The sequence below is a fragment of the Mauremys mutica genome, chromosome 4, assembly GCF_020497125.1.
Source record: "Mauremys mutica isolate MM-2020 ecotype Southern chromosome 4, ASM2049712v1, whole genome shotgun sequence".
Lineage (NCBI taxonomy): Eukaryota > Metazoa > Chordata > Testudines > Geoemydidae > Mauremys > Mauremys mutica.
In genome coordinates this window covers 130,821,716-130,839,621 of record NC_059075.1, presented here as the reverse complement: position 1 = coordinate 130,839,621, position 17,906 = coordinate 130,821,716, and the positions used below count along the sequence as shown (strand labels likewise).

Genomic DNA, 17,906 nt, shown 5'->3' with positions numbered 1-17,906 from the left:
ATAGAGGATCCACTTCTATCTAAAGTGGATAAACTAATTAGTTTTTAAACTAATTTAAAGTTAAACCAGTGCAATTTTGAATGTCAACAAGACCCAAGAAAGTGAAGCGTACATTTTGCGAGTTGGGCACTTACCCCCCTCTGGGGGCTTGGCTACACTTACAAGTTGCAGCGCTGGGAGTTACAGCGCTGGTCATGCAGCTGTGTAGGGCCAGCGCTGGAGTGTGGCCACACTGACAGCTACCAGCGCTGCAGTGTGGCCACACTTGCAGCACTTTCCAGCACTGTATTGAGAGGTGCATTGTGGGCAGCTATCCCACAGAGCACCTCGTCCCGTTTTGGCGCCGTTTTGGCGCTGAGTATTGTGGGAAGGGGAAGGAAGTGTGCGGGTCATTCCGCTTCCTGTGTGCCAACGCCCCGTGGTGCATCGCTTCACATCCCAGCATTCACTCTTTCCGGCAACGTTTGGCGCCATTGTGAGTGTTTTACTCTCTGTGTGAATCGCGATTTCTGTGGCAAATGGAGCCCGAGCTGCTGAGGACTGTGCTGATGAGTGTTGCCAGCACAACACGTTTGGCAGTCGAGCTATTCCTTCAGCTCCAAAGTGACAGTGAGGAGTCTGACGATGATATCGATATCGATTCTCCTGCCGCGTGTGACACCAAAGTGCTTGTGGCATTCACGGAAATGCTCAGCACCGTTGAACGCCGCTTTTGGGCTCGGGAAACAAGCACTGACTGGTGGGATCACATCGTCATGGAAGTCTGGGATGACGAGCAGTGGCTGCAGAACTTTCGTATGAGAAAAGCCACTTTCATGGGACTGTGTGCTGAGCTCGCCCCCACTCTGCGGCGCAAGGACACAAGATTGAGAGCTGCCCTGACGGTGGAAAAGCGGGTGGCTATTGCAATCTGGAAGCTGGCAACTCCAGACAGCTACCGGTCGGTCGGGAACCAGTTTGGAGTGGGAAAGTTGACCGTTGGAATCGTTTTGATGCAAGTTTGCAAGGCAATTAATCGCATCCTGCTAAGAAAGACCGTGACTCTGGGGAGCGTGCAGGACATTGTGGATGGCTTTGCACAAATGGGTTTCCCTAACTGTGGAGGGGCGATAGATGGGACGCATATTCCTATTCTGGCCCCCCCCCCCCACCTGGCATCAGAGTACGTTAATCGTAAGGGGTATTTCTCTATGGTTCTCCAGGCGCTTGTGGATCACCGCGGGCGTTTCATTGACATTTACACAGGCTGGCCTGGAAAGGTGCATGATGCACGCATCTTTCGGAACAGTGGCCTGTTCAGGAAGATGCAGGCAGGGTCTTTTTTCCCAGACAGGAAGATCACAGTAGGGGACGTCGAAATGCCCATTGTGATCCTTGGAGACCCCGCGTACCCGTTACTGCCTTGGCTCATGAAACCCTATACAGGGAAGCTTGACAGGAGCAAGGACCGGTTCAACTACAGGCTGAGCCGGTGCAGAATGACTGTGGAGTGTGCTTTTGGCCGTTTAAAAGCGCGCTGGAGATGTCTCTATGGGAAGCTAGACTTGGGGGAAAGCAGCATCCCCGCGGTTATATGCGCTTGCTGTACCCTCCATAATATTTGTGAAGGGAAGGGTGAAACATTCAGTCAGGCATGGACCACCGAGGTTCAAGTCCTGGAGGCTGAATATGCACAGCCAGAGAGCAGGGCTAATAGAGAGGCCCAGCACAGGGCTACAAGGATTAGGGATGCCTTGAGGGAAGAATTTGAGGCTGAAAGCCAACAGTAATGTTTGCTGCCTTGCATGGGAGTGAATTGCACTGTTTACACTGTTATTCTATTATCCCTAATAATAATATGATTTGCAGTGCCTCTTTCTTTACTGGGCTAAGGTATCTTTAACTATCTGCTATAATAAAGACTGTTTTCAAAGCCAAGAATTGTTTTATTGAAAAGAAAAAAACTTCCTTGACAGACAGACAGACAGACACAACATTTCATGAAAACAAGAGGGCAGGGGTGTGGGTTGGTGAACTGTACAGTCACAAGTTTGCATATGTCCTGTCTGGAGTGCTGTTTAACAAATCCTGCACTTCAGGGTGCATATACTGCATGGTGATGGGGGTTGAGTGCAGAGGGTAAGGGTGGTGGTAGGTATCAGGGCTGGTTGGTGAACGTACAGGTGTTGGAGGCAGCTGGTGGTGGTAAGAACCTGAATGCTGGGGAAAGGCGGTTTGAGCTGACATTGGGGCACAAGGCAAAAAGCTTTGGGACGGGGGGGGGCTGTGGGGCAGCACGGGACTGCTCTGCCTGCATGGCTACGATAGCCTGGAGAGAGTCCGCTTGGCGCGACAGGATGTCTAGCAGCTGGTTTGTGCTTTTCCTCTTTGCCACAGCGTTTCTACGCCAATGTCTCTGGCGGATCATGCTTTCCTTCTCTCTCCACTCCTTCAATTCCTTTCTCTCTGTAGCAGAGTGATGAAGAACAGTTTTCAGCATGTCCTCTTTGCTCTTTCGGGGATTTTTTCTCAAATTTTGAAGCCTCTGTGCAGTGGAACATCTGCTCAGTCCAGTAGTCAAGGTCACTGTAGAAACCCAGAAATGACAACATTTAACAGGGGCAGCATTGTATCCACTATCTCCAGACATGAATTGTTACACTGAGGGAGTTCTCACTTTAGCATTCTTTTACCACACGCGTAACACGACAGAAGCCACGAAATGGTGAGTGAGGGGTGCTTATAGAGGGAGAAGTGGGGCTTGATTGATAGAGGGGAGCTGGTTGCTTCGGGTAATCTGGAGTGATAGAGGGGTTGAGTGAAGATGCAGCTGCAGGGGTGATCTTCACTATCTCCCTATCTCTTCACTAAAGAGTCTCCCAACATTTTTCACAGGAGTTAATCCTGGAAGATGTCTCCCTGCTGCGAGTCACTAGGGAACAGCGGGAGGCTCTTTTACAGCAATGTGGATTCCGCCCGGGACCCTATGCGGCTTGCCTGTGTTCAGAAATGGTCCCCCCACCACTCGCGGCACAGTGGCGCGGACGCATCAGCGTGACTGGGACAAGAAACACAGTGACTCTGCCTATAAACCTGCGCAGGCATATTGCCCACGCTCTGGCTGAAACTTTTGCTGAGATAACTGAAGCAGATTACCGCGACGTGATAGACCACATCAACGGGCTATTCTAGTCTGGCATGCATGCAGCCATAACCCCCCTTCCTCTCCAGAAACATTTCCACCCAGAAAATAAAAGCCGCTTACCGGTAACCCGCTCCTCTGCTTGTCCTTCTGCAACTGCTGGCTGCTGCGATTGGGTACTTTCCTCCTGGCTTGAGAAGAGCTCCTGGCTGCATGCCCACTCTGGGGTGTCTTCCCCCATCCCAGGAGCTTCACTCGCAGTTTCCTCCCCCCCCCCGCCGCCTCCTCCTCCTCCTGTCCCCCAGCCAGCTCAGAAGTGTCCATCGTTGTCCTGGGATTGGCAGTGGGGTCACCCCCAAGTATCGCGTCCATCTCCCTGTAAAAACGGCAGGTCGTGGGGGCAGCTCCGGATCAGCGATTGCCCTCGCGGGCTTTGTAATAGGCACTCCGCAGCTCTTTAATTTTCACCCTGCATTGCAGCGCGTCCCGATCATGGCCCCTATCCAGCAAGGACCTTGATACCTGCTCAAAGATATCGTAATTCCTACGGCTGCAGCGCAGCTGTGCCTGCACAGATTCCTCCCCCCAAACACTGATGAGGTCCATCAGCTCGCCATTGCTCCATGCTGGGGCTCGTTTGCCGCGTGGAGGCATGGTCGCCTGGAAAGATTAACTGATTGCACTCCACACACACCTGGCTGCAGCAAACAGGAAGGAGATTTTTAAAATTCCCGGGGCATTTAAAGGGCGGGTCACCTGAGGCAAGAGCAGTAGAGTGCAAACTGATGAGCAGAGTGGCTGAACAGGAATTCTGGGATAACTCCTTATTCCCTGGAGGACACTTAAAGCGCTGGTGAATGTCCACACCTGCTGAGCAGCGCTGGATCACCAGCGCTGCACTCCTTATACCCCTGCCGGGATGGGTTTTCAGCCAGCGCTGCAGCCAGGGAGTTGCAGCGCTGGTTGTGCCCTGCAAGTGTGGACGGGGTGTAATTGCAGCGCTGGAAAGCCTCCACCAGCGCTGCAACTTGTAAGTGTAGCCAAGCCCTGGATCTTTGGAAGAGCCCAACCCTAAATAAAGGGTCTGTTTTTCAGAAACAGAAACCACCATCCATCAAAGTCAGTGGGTGAGGAGAGTATCCCAAAGCTCCTTAGATGTCTACTTTTACACAGTCATTTTTGGAACTGTTACCCATTATGCCAAATACTAAAAGCGAGGTGACTTTAAATAAATAATGTTACTTGGAAATTACACACACAGCCAGAAGGACTGTAGAATTGGGACTTTTACTCAGTTCTTACATCAGTGTCGTACTGCAGTACCAACTCCCTTGTTAGAGAGGTCCAGGAAAGTGCTGCCACTAAGCTCCAGCTGTCAAGGGCTAAGAGCTTTTTATAAAAGCTGCCTTTTGAACTGAAGATTTCACACTTGCTCTCCAACCACACCATTAGTTTCCCCAAAAGCATTTACACAATACTGCACACATGCATACAACTGCACCAGTACACACTTCACAAGTGGGCAAACTGAGTTAGCACAAGGTTAAGCTAGGAGAGCCCAAAGTCAGACTGCTGGTGAGCAGCAGTCAGGTCTCCTGACTCCCAGACCCCAGGGTTCAATACAGAGCACTGCAATTAACCCAGGGGGTTGGGCTGAGTTTGCTGTAGCAATAATCATTGACTCTTTACCTTGAGGCGGTAAAGTCTTATCAGTGTTGCATTAATGCAATTTTAAGTATTTAATTTATAACTGTTCAGGGACCATTTACTTCAGGCTGCCAAACCTGCTGTATTTCTTATTCAGGCTGAATGGTGACAGCAGCGTGGAAGGTATCTGCAATATAATGCTGATCAGCACCTGAGCAGGGAGTGTGTTTAAAGGTGACCTGCAAAGGAAAAAAAAATACAAGCGTCTGGGCCCTTTTTGGTTATGAGGCTGAAAAACCAGACATCTTTTTCACTTGATTATTTGTTATTACTCTTTAAAGATTTCAAGCATATTAACTCTGAGTCTCCCTGGTTCTGCTCTCTCTTTTGAAGACCCAGAGATGGGCTAGAAAGTTAGATGAAGGGAGGAGAGGTGCTGAATCTTTAACAAAATAACTTTCCTTCCTGCTGGGTTCGGTGTTTAAGTTACATAGGTAGAACAAAAAACAAAAATAAAAAAAAGTTTTAAACAGTGCGATTAAGTCACTTCCTTTCCCAAGTAATGGGACTTCACTTCCCTGGTATACATGATGTTATAAGCTTATTAGTTCTCCAGTTCTTCATAGAGTCTTACAGGGTAGACACAAGTACAAGTTATTTACCGTAACCTTTCAGGCCTTATATGTATTGTGATAAGGTCATGGACCAGGACCCTACGGTACCTGGGGTATACAAACAGAACAAAAAGCTGTATGAGCTGCATGAGCTTCATATCAAGCAGACTTCAACGGCCCTCATATGACTATGTAGCCTATAGGATATAAAGGACATTGAGCATTATGATATACTTGTACTTTTTCCTATCTTAGGAAAACTGTAAAACAAACGTAAAAATGGAGAACAAAGCTCTGCAATATCAACAGCCTGAAATGGGACAGAGATTAACATACAACTGGCACGATTTTTGGCCAATCCGCTGTGATTGGTACCTGTAGAAAGACAAGCAAAGTGCCAGTTTAGAAGCAAGCGGCTCTTCCACAGCAGCCTGCCAGTATCAGGATAAGCAGCATAACCTTAATGTGTGTGTTACACAACGTAAAATCCAGCCAGGCCTAACCATTTGAGCACTGCTCTGGCGAGAGAGCTGAAACTGCATCTTGGCTGTCAGACTATCAGTGCAGAGTTCAGGCAAAGGTGAGGGTATGTTCTAGTGCTGAGGTCTCATTCACGTCCAGTGCAATCTGTGTGCAACTCATCGGGACTGGAAAATTACATTTAAGTCCAGGAGCATGAGCCTGACTGGCCACAAGACTACCCCAGACTGACTGCAACCCATGGCCACACTGTGGTAGACACCTTCTTCCTGAAACACTTGACTCACCCTTCATTCAGCTATTCCTCACTCTCAGGAGGGCTAGAGTCTCTAGCTAGGTCCATCATTGGGATCCAATGTGCAGGTTTTCCCACCAATCACTGCTGTCTATGGGACGAAGAATAGATCTTCCATCTCCTAAGGCAGCAACCACTCTTTACAGGAATAAATCAGCATCTTTACCAACTTAATTCAGCAGATCAAATCGCCTCTGGATATGTTACTCTCACGCCCCAGAACCAGCTCTTGTACCTGTTTAGATCAGTGGGATACCACACACAAGACAGAATTTCAGCAACAAAGCTCCTTGCTGCAGCTGACCTAAGTGATCTAAATAAACCACTTACACAGGCGACTGAGAAGGACCTGAGCAGTGGTGGGTCCATGCTTCCTTATATGCAGAATCCCGCACTTAGGAAGAAAGAATCCCATTCACCGCTACAGGGACCAACTGGCTAAGCAGCAGTTCTGCAGAAAAGGACCTGGGGATTACAGTGGACGAGAAGCTGGATAGGAGTCAGCAGTGTTGCCAAGAAGGCCAACAGCATATTAGGCTGCATTAGTAGGAGCATTGCCAGCAGATAGAGGGAAGTGATTATTCCCCTCTATTCAACACTGGTGAGGCCACACCTGGAATATTGCATCCAGTTTTGGTCCCCCTACTACAGATGGGATGTGGACAAATTGGAGAGAGTCCAGCAGAGGGCAACAAAAATGATTAGGGGGCTGGGACACATGACTTACGAGGCAAGGCTGAGGGAACTGGGGTTATTTAGTCTGCAGAAGAGAAGAGTGAGGGGGGATTTGATAGCAGCTTTCAACTACCTGAAGGGGGGTTACAAAAAGGATGGAGCTAAACTGTTCTCAGTGGGGGCAGATGACAGAACAAGGAGCAACGGTCTCAAGTTGCAGTGGGGGAAGTCTAGGATGGATATTAGGAAACACTATTTCACTAGGAGGGTGGTGAAACACTGGAATGGGTTTCCTAGGGAGGTGGTGGAATCTCCTTCCTTACAGGTTTTTAAGGCCTGGCTTGACAAAGCCCTGGCTGGGATGATTTAGTTGGGGATTGGTCCTGCTTTGAGCAGGGGGTTGGACTAGATGACCTCCTGAGGTCTTTTCCAACCCTAATATTCTATGATTAATTTGGGAGCACAAGGTGCTGCTCAGGGGAGGCCCACAGGCATTGCTTTGTATTCTCCAGTCAAGAGCACACAGGTGCACGTATGTGCTACAGGGGAGCACCCATAACGACATATACTTGAAGAAGAACCAGCCATGCACTGCAATTCCTCCACCAGATGGGGAATGAATGGTTTCCTGTCAGTTAAGTAAGAGGGGTCATCAGGAGTCTCTATCTTGCCTCCACCTGATGACAGAATGAAATACAGTAGCCCATGGAACTGCATCTAGGTTTTACATGGGGAGATTGCGGCCACACTATATGCATACAGTCTCTTGATCCAAGTGCAATAGGAATTGGCAAAATGCTCTCATTCCAAACATGCCCAGGTTGGAATTAATCTTCTCCCTGTGGTACCAGAAAAGAATGCACAATATTCTGATCCTGACTTTTGATGAAGGGCAGGGAGGGGGAGAACTCCTGAAAACATCAGGGTCAAGTGGCAGAGTTTCCACAGCACCAAGGTCCAAGTCACTCAATGAAAGGAACGCAAAGAGAATCTTTGCAAGAGGGAGCTGAGGGAACTGCCTCCAGGCTGCTCTTAGGCAGGCTCCAGCCACCTCCCCGACCCCGAAAAGCCTGAAAAGAGACAGATTCCCCATTGGTACAGGCCCCTGCTGCCTCACTCTGGTATTTATGAACTAAACCACTTCCTTGTGAGAGCCAGGATAGCACTGGGATCTGATAGCTCTCTCAAGGATAACAGTAGGCAGCACCGAGGCAATATGCACTTCCCCTGCAGCAGTAGGCTTCCCACCCTGCATTACAATGCTGCCTGTTTGACTAATCGGAACACCATGTCCCTGGCCAACTAAGTCCTTTCTCTGCTACAAACCCGAAGTAAACAGATTCTACAGCAGCAACGAGCCCGTTACCAAGGTCACGGTATTGATCAGACAGTGTAATTAAAATTCACAGTTCAACTGGCCCAATGTTACAGGGCAGCTGGGTAGCCCCACGAGCGGCATGAATAGCTGCAACATCCGTGTCATGCCTTCTCAAAGGCACAAATCCCACAAGACTCCAGGTGCAGCAGAAGCTATTTTCCTAGTGCAGAGGCAGCCTCAATTTCAAGAACAAATTTGCCACGACTGCTGCTCAGAATTCACTCTATACACTCTGCAAGGCTGAGAACCACCTCTCTGCCTGGAGCCTCCACATTCTGCCCGTCTGCTGCCACGTTGCCAGTATCCCATGGAGTCTAGGTCAACAACTGTTCTTGGGCGGAGAACGTTGAGCTACATTTAGCCTTTGGAAAAAGGGACATTTTTAATGACAATTAAATGAATACGATCGGAGCATAAGTAAACTTTCATAAAGGCCTGCTTAGCTTTATGGCTTATGGACTCATAAAGCCATTAAGTCTACACCGGTGGCACTGTTCAAACCTTCTAAGTTCTAGTCCACTGCTGGTCTCAAATGAGGTGAATACCTTTTCAGTATCCCACTTACATATGGTTGCCCCCTCAGTTTGGAGCACATTTTTTATTAGGGTTTGATTCTCTCCATTACAAAACACCTATGAATGCTCAACTGATCAGAGAGCTTAATGGGAAATTCAAGAACCTTACCACAAAATGTAACATCTCATGCACTGGAGACCATATAAATATATTATAATGCACTGAAACTCGTACAAGAAAGGGGCATCCTTTATTAGACAACATCCTGTTCTTAAAACCAGGCAAACATACTAAGCATAGTTCTATTTGCACAATTCTGTTCCCCCTTTATTAAGTCCCTTCCATTAAGCAACTGATTTGCCACTCCGCTGGGTAACCATTGAAAACAGGATCTTCTGTATGTAAAACGGATGAATAGACAATACGCTGCTAAAAATGTCATACGTTTATCTCCAACGGTCAGCTCAAACCTGGCCCTGGAGAGCAGATTCCCATAGCAAGATTGAGAAATGCTTAGCAATTGGGAACAAAGGGATGTAAACACTGTCCAAGCTGGAATCCAACTGTGGAAAGAATTGTCAGGATCCCAAAGAAAGTATTGTTATAGCCTGTTCCATACTGCAAAACAACTGTCCATTTCAGGAAGAGTTTTAAAAAACTATCACCACTAGATCTCCTATATTTGAGAATGGGCATTGCTTGTATCAGAATCAGGCTCCCACCAGGAAGAGCCTCAGGGCCTCTTGACTGGACTGGATAACAGTAATCATAATGGAGCAGACAGGGAAACTTGTACTATTCAAAAAGGGTTGTACCTGCATGATCTGTGATTCCTAATCACCTAGAACTGCCATTTTTATAATGAGACTCTTGAGAAGCCTGCCAGAGCAGCTGCAAAGGAGGACAGGGAATACATGGAGGATTTTAATCACCCTTCTAGTGGCTGAAGTGTCATAAAGTTGGAAACCCAGCCTATTTCCAATGGCCACAGCAGAGAATATATGGAGAACAAATGGATTTGATCCTTGGAATGTCAGTCCAAAGGACAAAGCAGAAAGGATGCATGTGTCATTCAAGTGGACCCCAAAGGTCACCATCATCTTGGTGTGCAAGAATGGGCCCCCTTCAGGTTCTCCACATCAGCTATGGGCCTCCTTCCCTAAACTTATGTAGAATTATTTCAAAATCTATGTTGGTGAATCCAAAGTGTCAGATCACTTTCTCCTCTTATCACTGGAGGGACACAAGTAGAATTCCCTTTGGAAAGAATCCCATCAGGAAGAGCCTCAGGGCATCTTGACAGGACTTATAACAGTAATCACGGCTCACCTCAGCCCAAACATAACAAAGATGCACAGAAGGATCTGCTCAGCCCCCTGGGGGAACCTACAGTAGGTTACTATAGGGATCAAAGCAAGGTCCGGTCCAATTTAAATTATTCATTACAGATTTGGAAAGGAGGTAAAGAGTATGCTAATGAAAGGTACGGACAATACTACAGACCAGCAGGAGCAGTGAATACCAGGGCTGGCAGAAATATAAAGAGTTCTAGCAATATCAGAAATACGGAAGGTAACAGAATGAGATTCAATTTGGAAGAGTGCTGTTAATACTTACAGAAAAAATATACAAAAAATACAGCTGTGCAGTAATGGGACTAACCTAGAAAGCAGTAATGCTGAGAGCAACTTACAGCAGACAGCAATTAGAAGAAAGGCCACTAACTGCTGGCTGTGCATATGGAAGCATCTCAGTACAGAATCGGGGAGGTGACAACCCCCTCTCTCTGTTTCTCATGGAAGAGCACCTGGAATACTGCATCCAGGCTTGGGCGCCTTGTCACCAGACAAACAAATTTCAGGAAGATCAGAAAGAAAGTCAGGAGGCAGCAGAGAATAACTTAAGGAAGAGTGACAAGGTGAGTGAGGTAATATCTTTTATTGGACCAAAAGCAGTTGGCCTGGTAAAAGATATTACTTCACCCATCTTGCATGTCTTGTATCCTGGGACCAACAGCTACAACAAAGCCACACACAGTTAAGGAAGAATGACAGTTAAATGTGTGGGGTCTGGCTAATCAGTGTCTAACGGTATGTCTCCACTGCAGAGTTAATCCTGGGTTCTTATCTGGGTTTTAGCCTTAACCCTCCTACCAGTCCAAAGAAAAACCTCTGACACAGGTCTGGAGGTACTTTAAACCCAGGCTTGCTTACTCAGCTGGGAATGTGGGGTAGAAAGCAAGCTCCACTTTAAATCGGGCTGAAACTTGCCCACTTTGCATTGAGAAAACGGGCTAAATCACTCAAGTGCTAATAGTCCTTTAATGGCTTCCCACAATTCCCTCAGAAGGACAGACAAGTTCTCCCGCAATTGACACAACTGACTAGGAAAGAATCCTAGAGCATTTCAGCACAAAGAACCATGGGACATGCTCCCAGTCACACACCAGCAAGGTTGCAAACAGTGGGCAGATGGGGCTTTGCAGTGGGGATGCTCACATCTTGGTTACGCTAACCCAGCTCCTCAGAGTGGAGGCCAATAACCTGGGTTAACTGTCCAGTGTAGGCATAACCTATGGAAGTGACATGGTGGAGATAGAACCATCTCCAAGTAGCTGAAGAGTAGGGGAGGATTTATGGGTGATAATTTAATCCCAGCAAATCTATGTCAGAAAGTAATTCAGAATGACTCAAGAAAATTTGATAAGGAAATCTATTGGCTAGATTGCGACAGCCTCCAGGGATCAAAGGAGGAAGTGCCAAAGTGTACTGATCCTAGAGGGAAAAATCTTATCACTGGCAGGGGGCAGGAGAGCTAAGTGGTCTTTTCCATCTCTAATTTCTGGCTCACTTGAGAGACTCCGAGAGATGCATCCCAGAACAGATTTCCTTCCCAGGTTGTCAGAGTAGCTTGATTCACTGGTATCCTGCAGACAGACAGCAATCCAGCACAGGCTTAATGGAGTACATCATACCCCCTGGGAGTAACCTTGTATTTACGGAAAGGGGCTGTGTAGCATGTGGCAATTCTGCCCTGGGAAGGGCACAACTAACCTCATCCACAGAAGGACTGATGTCCCAGGAGCAAACAGGCCCTGTTTAGCAAGGCTAGCCAGCACCAGGGAAAGCACCAGAGCAGCTTGTGCAAGTGACCTCAAAAATTAGCAACAGACACAAAAGCTCTAGGGAATGCACTGAGTGCAATCCAGAGGGATTTAAATCGTGTCTAATTGGATCCCATTTACACCAATACCCATCCCCCCACCCGCCCCAAATTCAGTCCTCCCAGTGCCTCATTCCCTTCCCCCCACCCTCCAGTCTTCCCTGGCTCTGTCCTTCCCCCACCATGCACAGAGTAGCTCTGAGTCTGTACCACTGCAAAGCTGCAGCAGTACATTAGTATTCTCCTTGGCACCCCTGGAACACAGCCTCAGCGGGATTCCACTGATGCTATCATACACAGGTTCGGAAGCAAAAAACCCACAGAGCCAGTGCAGCTGGTTTCATTGGGGGGAGTGGGAGGGAGAAATACCACACTTACCTGCTTCTCAGCCCAAGGAGGACAGAGTCTTCAGCAGGTGCTGCGAGCTCCAGTCTGCCTGACAGAGCAGGGAGCAGGAGACAGCTTTTAGCCCTTGCAAAATGTGAAAACATTTCAGTTCTGTTGCATGAATAAGCATAACTGACTGCAGTTCAACCTGATGAAAAGCAGCTCACACCTGGTAAGGTAGATCAAGGTGTAAGCTAGGCTGTTAAGCTTCATAGGTAGGGCCCTACCAAATTCACGGCCATGAAAAGCGCATCACAGACTGTGAAATTTGGTCTCCTCCCATGAGGTCTGGTCTTTTGTGTGCTTTTACCCTATACTATACAGATTTCACAGGGGGGACCAGTGTTCCTAAAATTGGGGGTCCTGACCCAAAAGGGAGTTGCGGGGAGGGGGTCACAAACTGTATGTGGGGGGGAAATCGCAGTATTACCACCCTTACTTCTGCACTGCCTTCAGATCTGGGCGGCTGGAGGTTGGCAGCTGTTAACCAGGCACCCAGCTCTGAAGGCAGTGCCATGCCAGAAGCAGCACAGAAGTAAGGGTAGCAGTATCGCAACCCCACCCCCCCAACATTAAACCTTGCACCCTCATCCCCCTTTTTGAATCAGAATTCCTACAAATGCTGTGAAATTTCAGATTTAAATAGCTGAAATCATGAAATTTATTATTTTTAAAATTCTATGACTGTGAAATTGACCAAAATGATCCCTGAATTTGGTAGGGCCCTATTCATGGGTGGTGTGACAAGAGGATACTGCAGAGATATGTCACTAAGCTGCTGCTGTTTCAGTCCATGATAGAAACCCTGAATAGATACTATGCTTTGGAGTCAGCCCTAGTTAGGGTCAGGGCTCTCTGATCTTGACGTTCTACCCATCACTACTGTCTCAGCACATTTTCCCTACTTAGAATTCATCCCGCCTTAGATCAAACAGCAGATATCACTCCCACCGGAATATACAATCACTTGTCACTGAAACAGTATATGAGCCAAAGCCCCAGAAAGCCCTGCTCACTGAATAGAAGGGACTTGAGGAAACTGGTGTTCCTAATGAAAACAGTTCAAACCACTAGGCACTCTAAACTGAACAGCCCCTGATTTGACAGTGAGCTGTGGGGAAGAGATTATTTCGGTTCTTTGCTAACAGGGTAAGATTCCTGAGCCATTACAAGAATACTGTTCTGGATTTATCTATAAAACCCTCAACACAATTCACCGCGGGAGGGAAACCTGTTGGTGGCAATCCATCTGTTTCTAAAGTTCCTACTAACATCCAGGCACTACAGTGCAGAACACAGTGGTTAATGTCCTAGATTAAGTTTACCTCTCTGCCTTTCTTCAACTGCCCACTGCACTGTGGTAGTATCACTGGAGAACAAAGCTGGTGTTAGTTTGCTAACAGAAAAGACAAAGCAAGAGGAGTTCCATTAAGTAGACTGCAGTAAAGAAGGAGCTTCAGCTAAACTAGCTCCCCCAATCTACTGGGGGTAAAAGACCACAAGTTTCTGTGCAGGATCGAATGCCAGTTCACCTCGCCTTCTTTGGCCTTGTACTTAAACCCAGAGTTGATCACATTTAATCTCTTAATCACTCACCTCCTGCTGCTTCACTTTTTAACCTTTACCAACTCAATGACAAGAGAAGAAACAGGAGCTCCTCAAGGCCAGGATATGTAGCTAACAGAGATCTCACCATCCGGCTCGTTCAGGCCACCAGAAAGGGCTGATCAAACATGAGGAACACATCTACTTCTGCAGAAAATCCACTGATGGGGCTCTTCCCACAGCCCAGTTCCTATCAGAGCTGCTTCTTGCTAATGATCCCTCCAGCTTCTCGAGTGAGACACTTAGCCTGGGAAACTGAACACATTTGCAGCCTGTCCAAATGAACACGGAGAGATGCTTATTCCTGTCAGCACTTTCACTGCACTTCTCAGCAAGTGACACACGATGGCTCTTTGAAAAGCTATTCTAGAATAGTTAGTACAAAGGAGACAGAGCCAGTACCAGCACTCTCAAATCCTGGAGATGTTCCCATCCTCCCCCTATGTCTGATCTTCGTGCCCACCAGCCTTTAGAGAATGGTTTGTTCAAGCAAGCCTGCTGTTGGACTCTCTCTCCTGGCCAATACAGGGAGTCACTCTCAGCTGTTTGCCTGAGATGTGGAGCGAAGGTTTGGAGGGGGGGGAAGCTGTATGAAAGGAGGGAGTTTCAAAGCACAAAAAAGGGACACACAAGTCACATCAGCTTTGCATTAATAGAAATAAATACAAGTCTCAAGAAGGAAAGAGGCCTGTTAATGGTTATGATTTTGTTATGAGGCAACTTGAAAATGCCTTGAGCTCTGAGATAAGCTCTAGGCACTTAGCACTGTATACTTTGGAGTTTTTGCCAACGCCTCTGCTATCAGTGCTATTCACAATCACCGGGTGGGCTGGGAAAATGGTGGCCTGAAGCATTCATTCTTACTGATGGCAATGCCACCCAAGATTTCACTGGCTACTGATGTTATCCGCCTCAAAGGCCATTCATTGCATGTCCTGAAGTGCTCCCGGCAGGGCCTTGGCAGCATTGCAACCTGCTGACTGCACATCAAGCTATGAAACAAGCCTAGAACTACAGCAGTAGTTTCAAGGGTCAACTATTACCTCTCATACACCCAAGTACATCAGCCCTCCCAGAGCCTCTCCCACAAGAACACTGGATTGAGCTAAACCCTTCGTACCCTCATCCTCACATTAAAAGGGTTTCCCACACTACCACCACAGCAACTCCCCCACCCCATGGGCTGCTTAAGTGTTACAATATATTCGTCTCTCATATCACTGCCACAGTATGGCTTATGTGGTCACAAGCCTCAGACTGTTGCACGATGGATATGAAAGTAAGACTGGAAGGAGGTAACAACAATCAAAAGAAAATAGTTTGCTTTAGTTCTCTCAAAAGCATGACTACAGCTGCAGAACCACCTCTGGAAAGAAGCAGCTCTTAGCCTCTGCATTCTTCTGCTCTTTCCTCCGGGCTACATCCACAGTCTGCATAAACAGATCCACTGAGTTCCTCTGTCACTGGCAGCTGAATGCTAGTTATTTGAGGAGATTAGGCAGGAGGGGATGTCTCAAATGCAAATGATTTTAAGTGGCCTCTAGATGAAACCAGTACCCCCACCCTCTAAAATTCCAGCACCTATGTCAACAACCAAAACATTCTCAGCAGGAAGGCTTTGCATTTCCAGGGGCTGAGGGCTCTGGTGTTTTTCCCATTTACTCTTTTCAAGTCCTAACACTGAGGCATGTGGCAGCAGCCTAGGGGAGAACATGATATTCAACACAGCAGGGACCTCCCACAGCAAGTCTAAATCCCAGAGTTTCAGCTGCATCTACACACGCAAAGATCTGAAATTCACCAGTAGTGCAACTCTACCAATGGTGGCTGTAGCAGAGTTGACCACTCCCTTGTCTAATCCTACTCAGACAGAATTTAGACAAGGGAGCGGTAAAAGCACAGTGACCAGTCTACATGAGGGCTCTCACCTTTGCTAGCACTGAGGAGCCGATTGGAGAATTTCAGTCACTTTAAGGGTGAATGGACAAGAGGGGAATGCTGAGCGCAGCAAGCACTCCAGGAAGCTTGAGTTACATTCCCACAAACCCGCCTGCAGATTGGTCTTTCCCTCAAAACTGTCATCAAACCCCTCCTCTCATTGGCTGCCCAAACTTGTCCATGGCACCCACAAACATGGAGCAGGCCTCCCCTGCTCCCCAAAATGCCTGGCTTGCTGTATTCTCTAAATACCCCTTGAGTATTCCACCACATCTCTTGGGCCACCCAACATCTTGCTATCATACCCCAGTACATGCAACCATAAATCCACCCTTCCAGTCACTGCAACACTGTCCTCTTACTGACCCTGAGTTCAGGGTCACAGCAGATAACCTGCCCAGTTCTAACCAACCCCCAAACCTGTCCACCTCCCTCCTCACAGATATCTGTACCAGGCCATCACAATTCCCCAGAGCATCTTCCCCACAAAGCCTTGTGCATTGTACCTGGCATCCTCCCTACAATCCCGGGACACCCTATCCTAACTCCTCCCCCATCCACATCCCACAGGCTCCTGCTCTACCCCCATCCCCTAATACAAACCATGGGAGGCACAGCAGGTGGCCAGCTCAGCTGAGACCTGTAGTCCCCAGTCCTAGAGAACACGCTGCCCCTTCACATGCCTTTACAGTTACCCACCCCCATGTCCAGGCCCTCCCAAACCGAGCCTTGGATCGGCTGCCAACAGGGTCTCTTGGGGAGCAGAACTGCATCCTCACTCCAATCCGTACCTCATCCCTGAACCAGACTTTCCCCTACCCGGGGACCAGCCTTCCCCCACCTCCAACCAGACCCTCCTACACGGGACAGGTTCCCCCCCCCACCTCACCCCGCCCCCGAGCCGGACCTCACCCCCGGCCTCACCCCCCCCAACCGGACCTCCCCCCTTACCCCCGGCCTCGCACCCCCCCGAACCAGACCTACCCCCTCACACTCTCCAGACCGGACCTCCCTCTGCCCCAGAACCGGCCTCCCCCGCCCGCGCCCCGGGACAGGCCTCTCTCCGCCCCGACCGGACCCCTCTCTACCCCTGAACGGGCCTGCTCCCCCCAGACCCGTCCTCACCCCCGAACCGGCCTTGCCCCTCACACCCCCGAACCGGCCTTGCCCCTCACACCCCCCGAACCGGACCTGCCCCCTCATCCCCCCCCGGGCCGGACCCGCCCCCGAACCGGACCCCCGGGCCGGTACCTTCTTGGGCGCCTTGGTGACCGTGGCCATGAAGGAATACTTCTCGGCGTCCTCGATCTCCTTGGCCTGTTTCATCTCGTCCCCGACGGCGGAATCCGGCACCGACATCCTGGCGCTGCGGAGGGGGGCGAACCGGGGCGGGAGGGGTCGGCAGCGCCGCGCGGGGGAGGGGGCGGGGGCAGCCGGCGGCGGACGGGCCCGCTCGGGAGCGCTCAGTGAGGAGACTCCGGCCCCGCCGGCTCCGAGCGCTCTGCAGCGGGGGACTGCGGCCGCCGCGCGCACCGGCAGGGGGCGGGGCTAGCTACCGGTACACGTCACATCGTCACACGCCCGGGGCGGTGCCTAGCGTCACGCCGCACGCACGGACCGGGCAGGCGACGCCGTACGCACGGAGCGGGCAGGTCCCCGCGTTCAGGGTCGAGCGGCGCCCCCTGGCGGAAAGGAATGGGAGCGAACGAGCTCGGGCCAGGCGATGGGTCCGGCACGAGGAGGGGTCCCATTGCCCACCCCTGACCCTGACCCTCGTATGGGCCTAGGGTGTGTGACTGGGGCCGGGGAGCAACTGGGGGGCTGAGCTTAGCATTGGGCTTCCCATTCCTAGGGGGCGCTGCTGGGTTTGGGGTGCTGCGTTTCGGGGGGGGGGTGGCAGGGTTGGGGGGGGTTCAGGGTTGGAGGGTGCTGCTGAGTTGGGGGGATATACTGGGTAAACTTGGCACCCTGAGAAATCTGGGCCAGCCTAAAGCGTGGGTGGGATCTCAGCGCTGGGGCAGTGGCAGGGTGATGGGTCATTGGTGGTGAGCTGGAGAGCAAGCCCACCCTGCATGCACCCTGCACTGA

The 17,906-nt window shown here is 49.5% G+C and overlaps 1 protein-coding gene across 3 annotated transcripts in view; it reads right to left on the bottom strand.

Annotated features, from left to right (window-relative positions):
• The window catches only part of AHCYL1 (adenosylhomocysteinase like 1), a 44,622-nt gene extending 27,292 nt beyond the window's left edge, over positions 1-17,330 (bottom strand). Inside the window, exon 1 of one of the 3 annotated variants that reach the window (XM_045014662.1) lies at positions 17,070-17,330. In XM_045014662.1, coding sequence (XP_044870597.1) covers positions 17,070-17,177 — 108 coding nt within the window. In that variant the 5' untranslated portion in view covers positions 17,178-17,330. Of the gene's footprint in view, positions 1-12,266; positions 12,351-17,069 lie in introns of those variants that run through there. The other 2 variants (XM_045014661.1, XM_045014663.1) reach the window with 2 other exon arrangements.
• Positions 17,331-17,906: the final 576 nt, after the last annotated feature.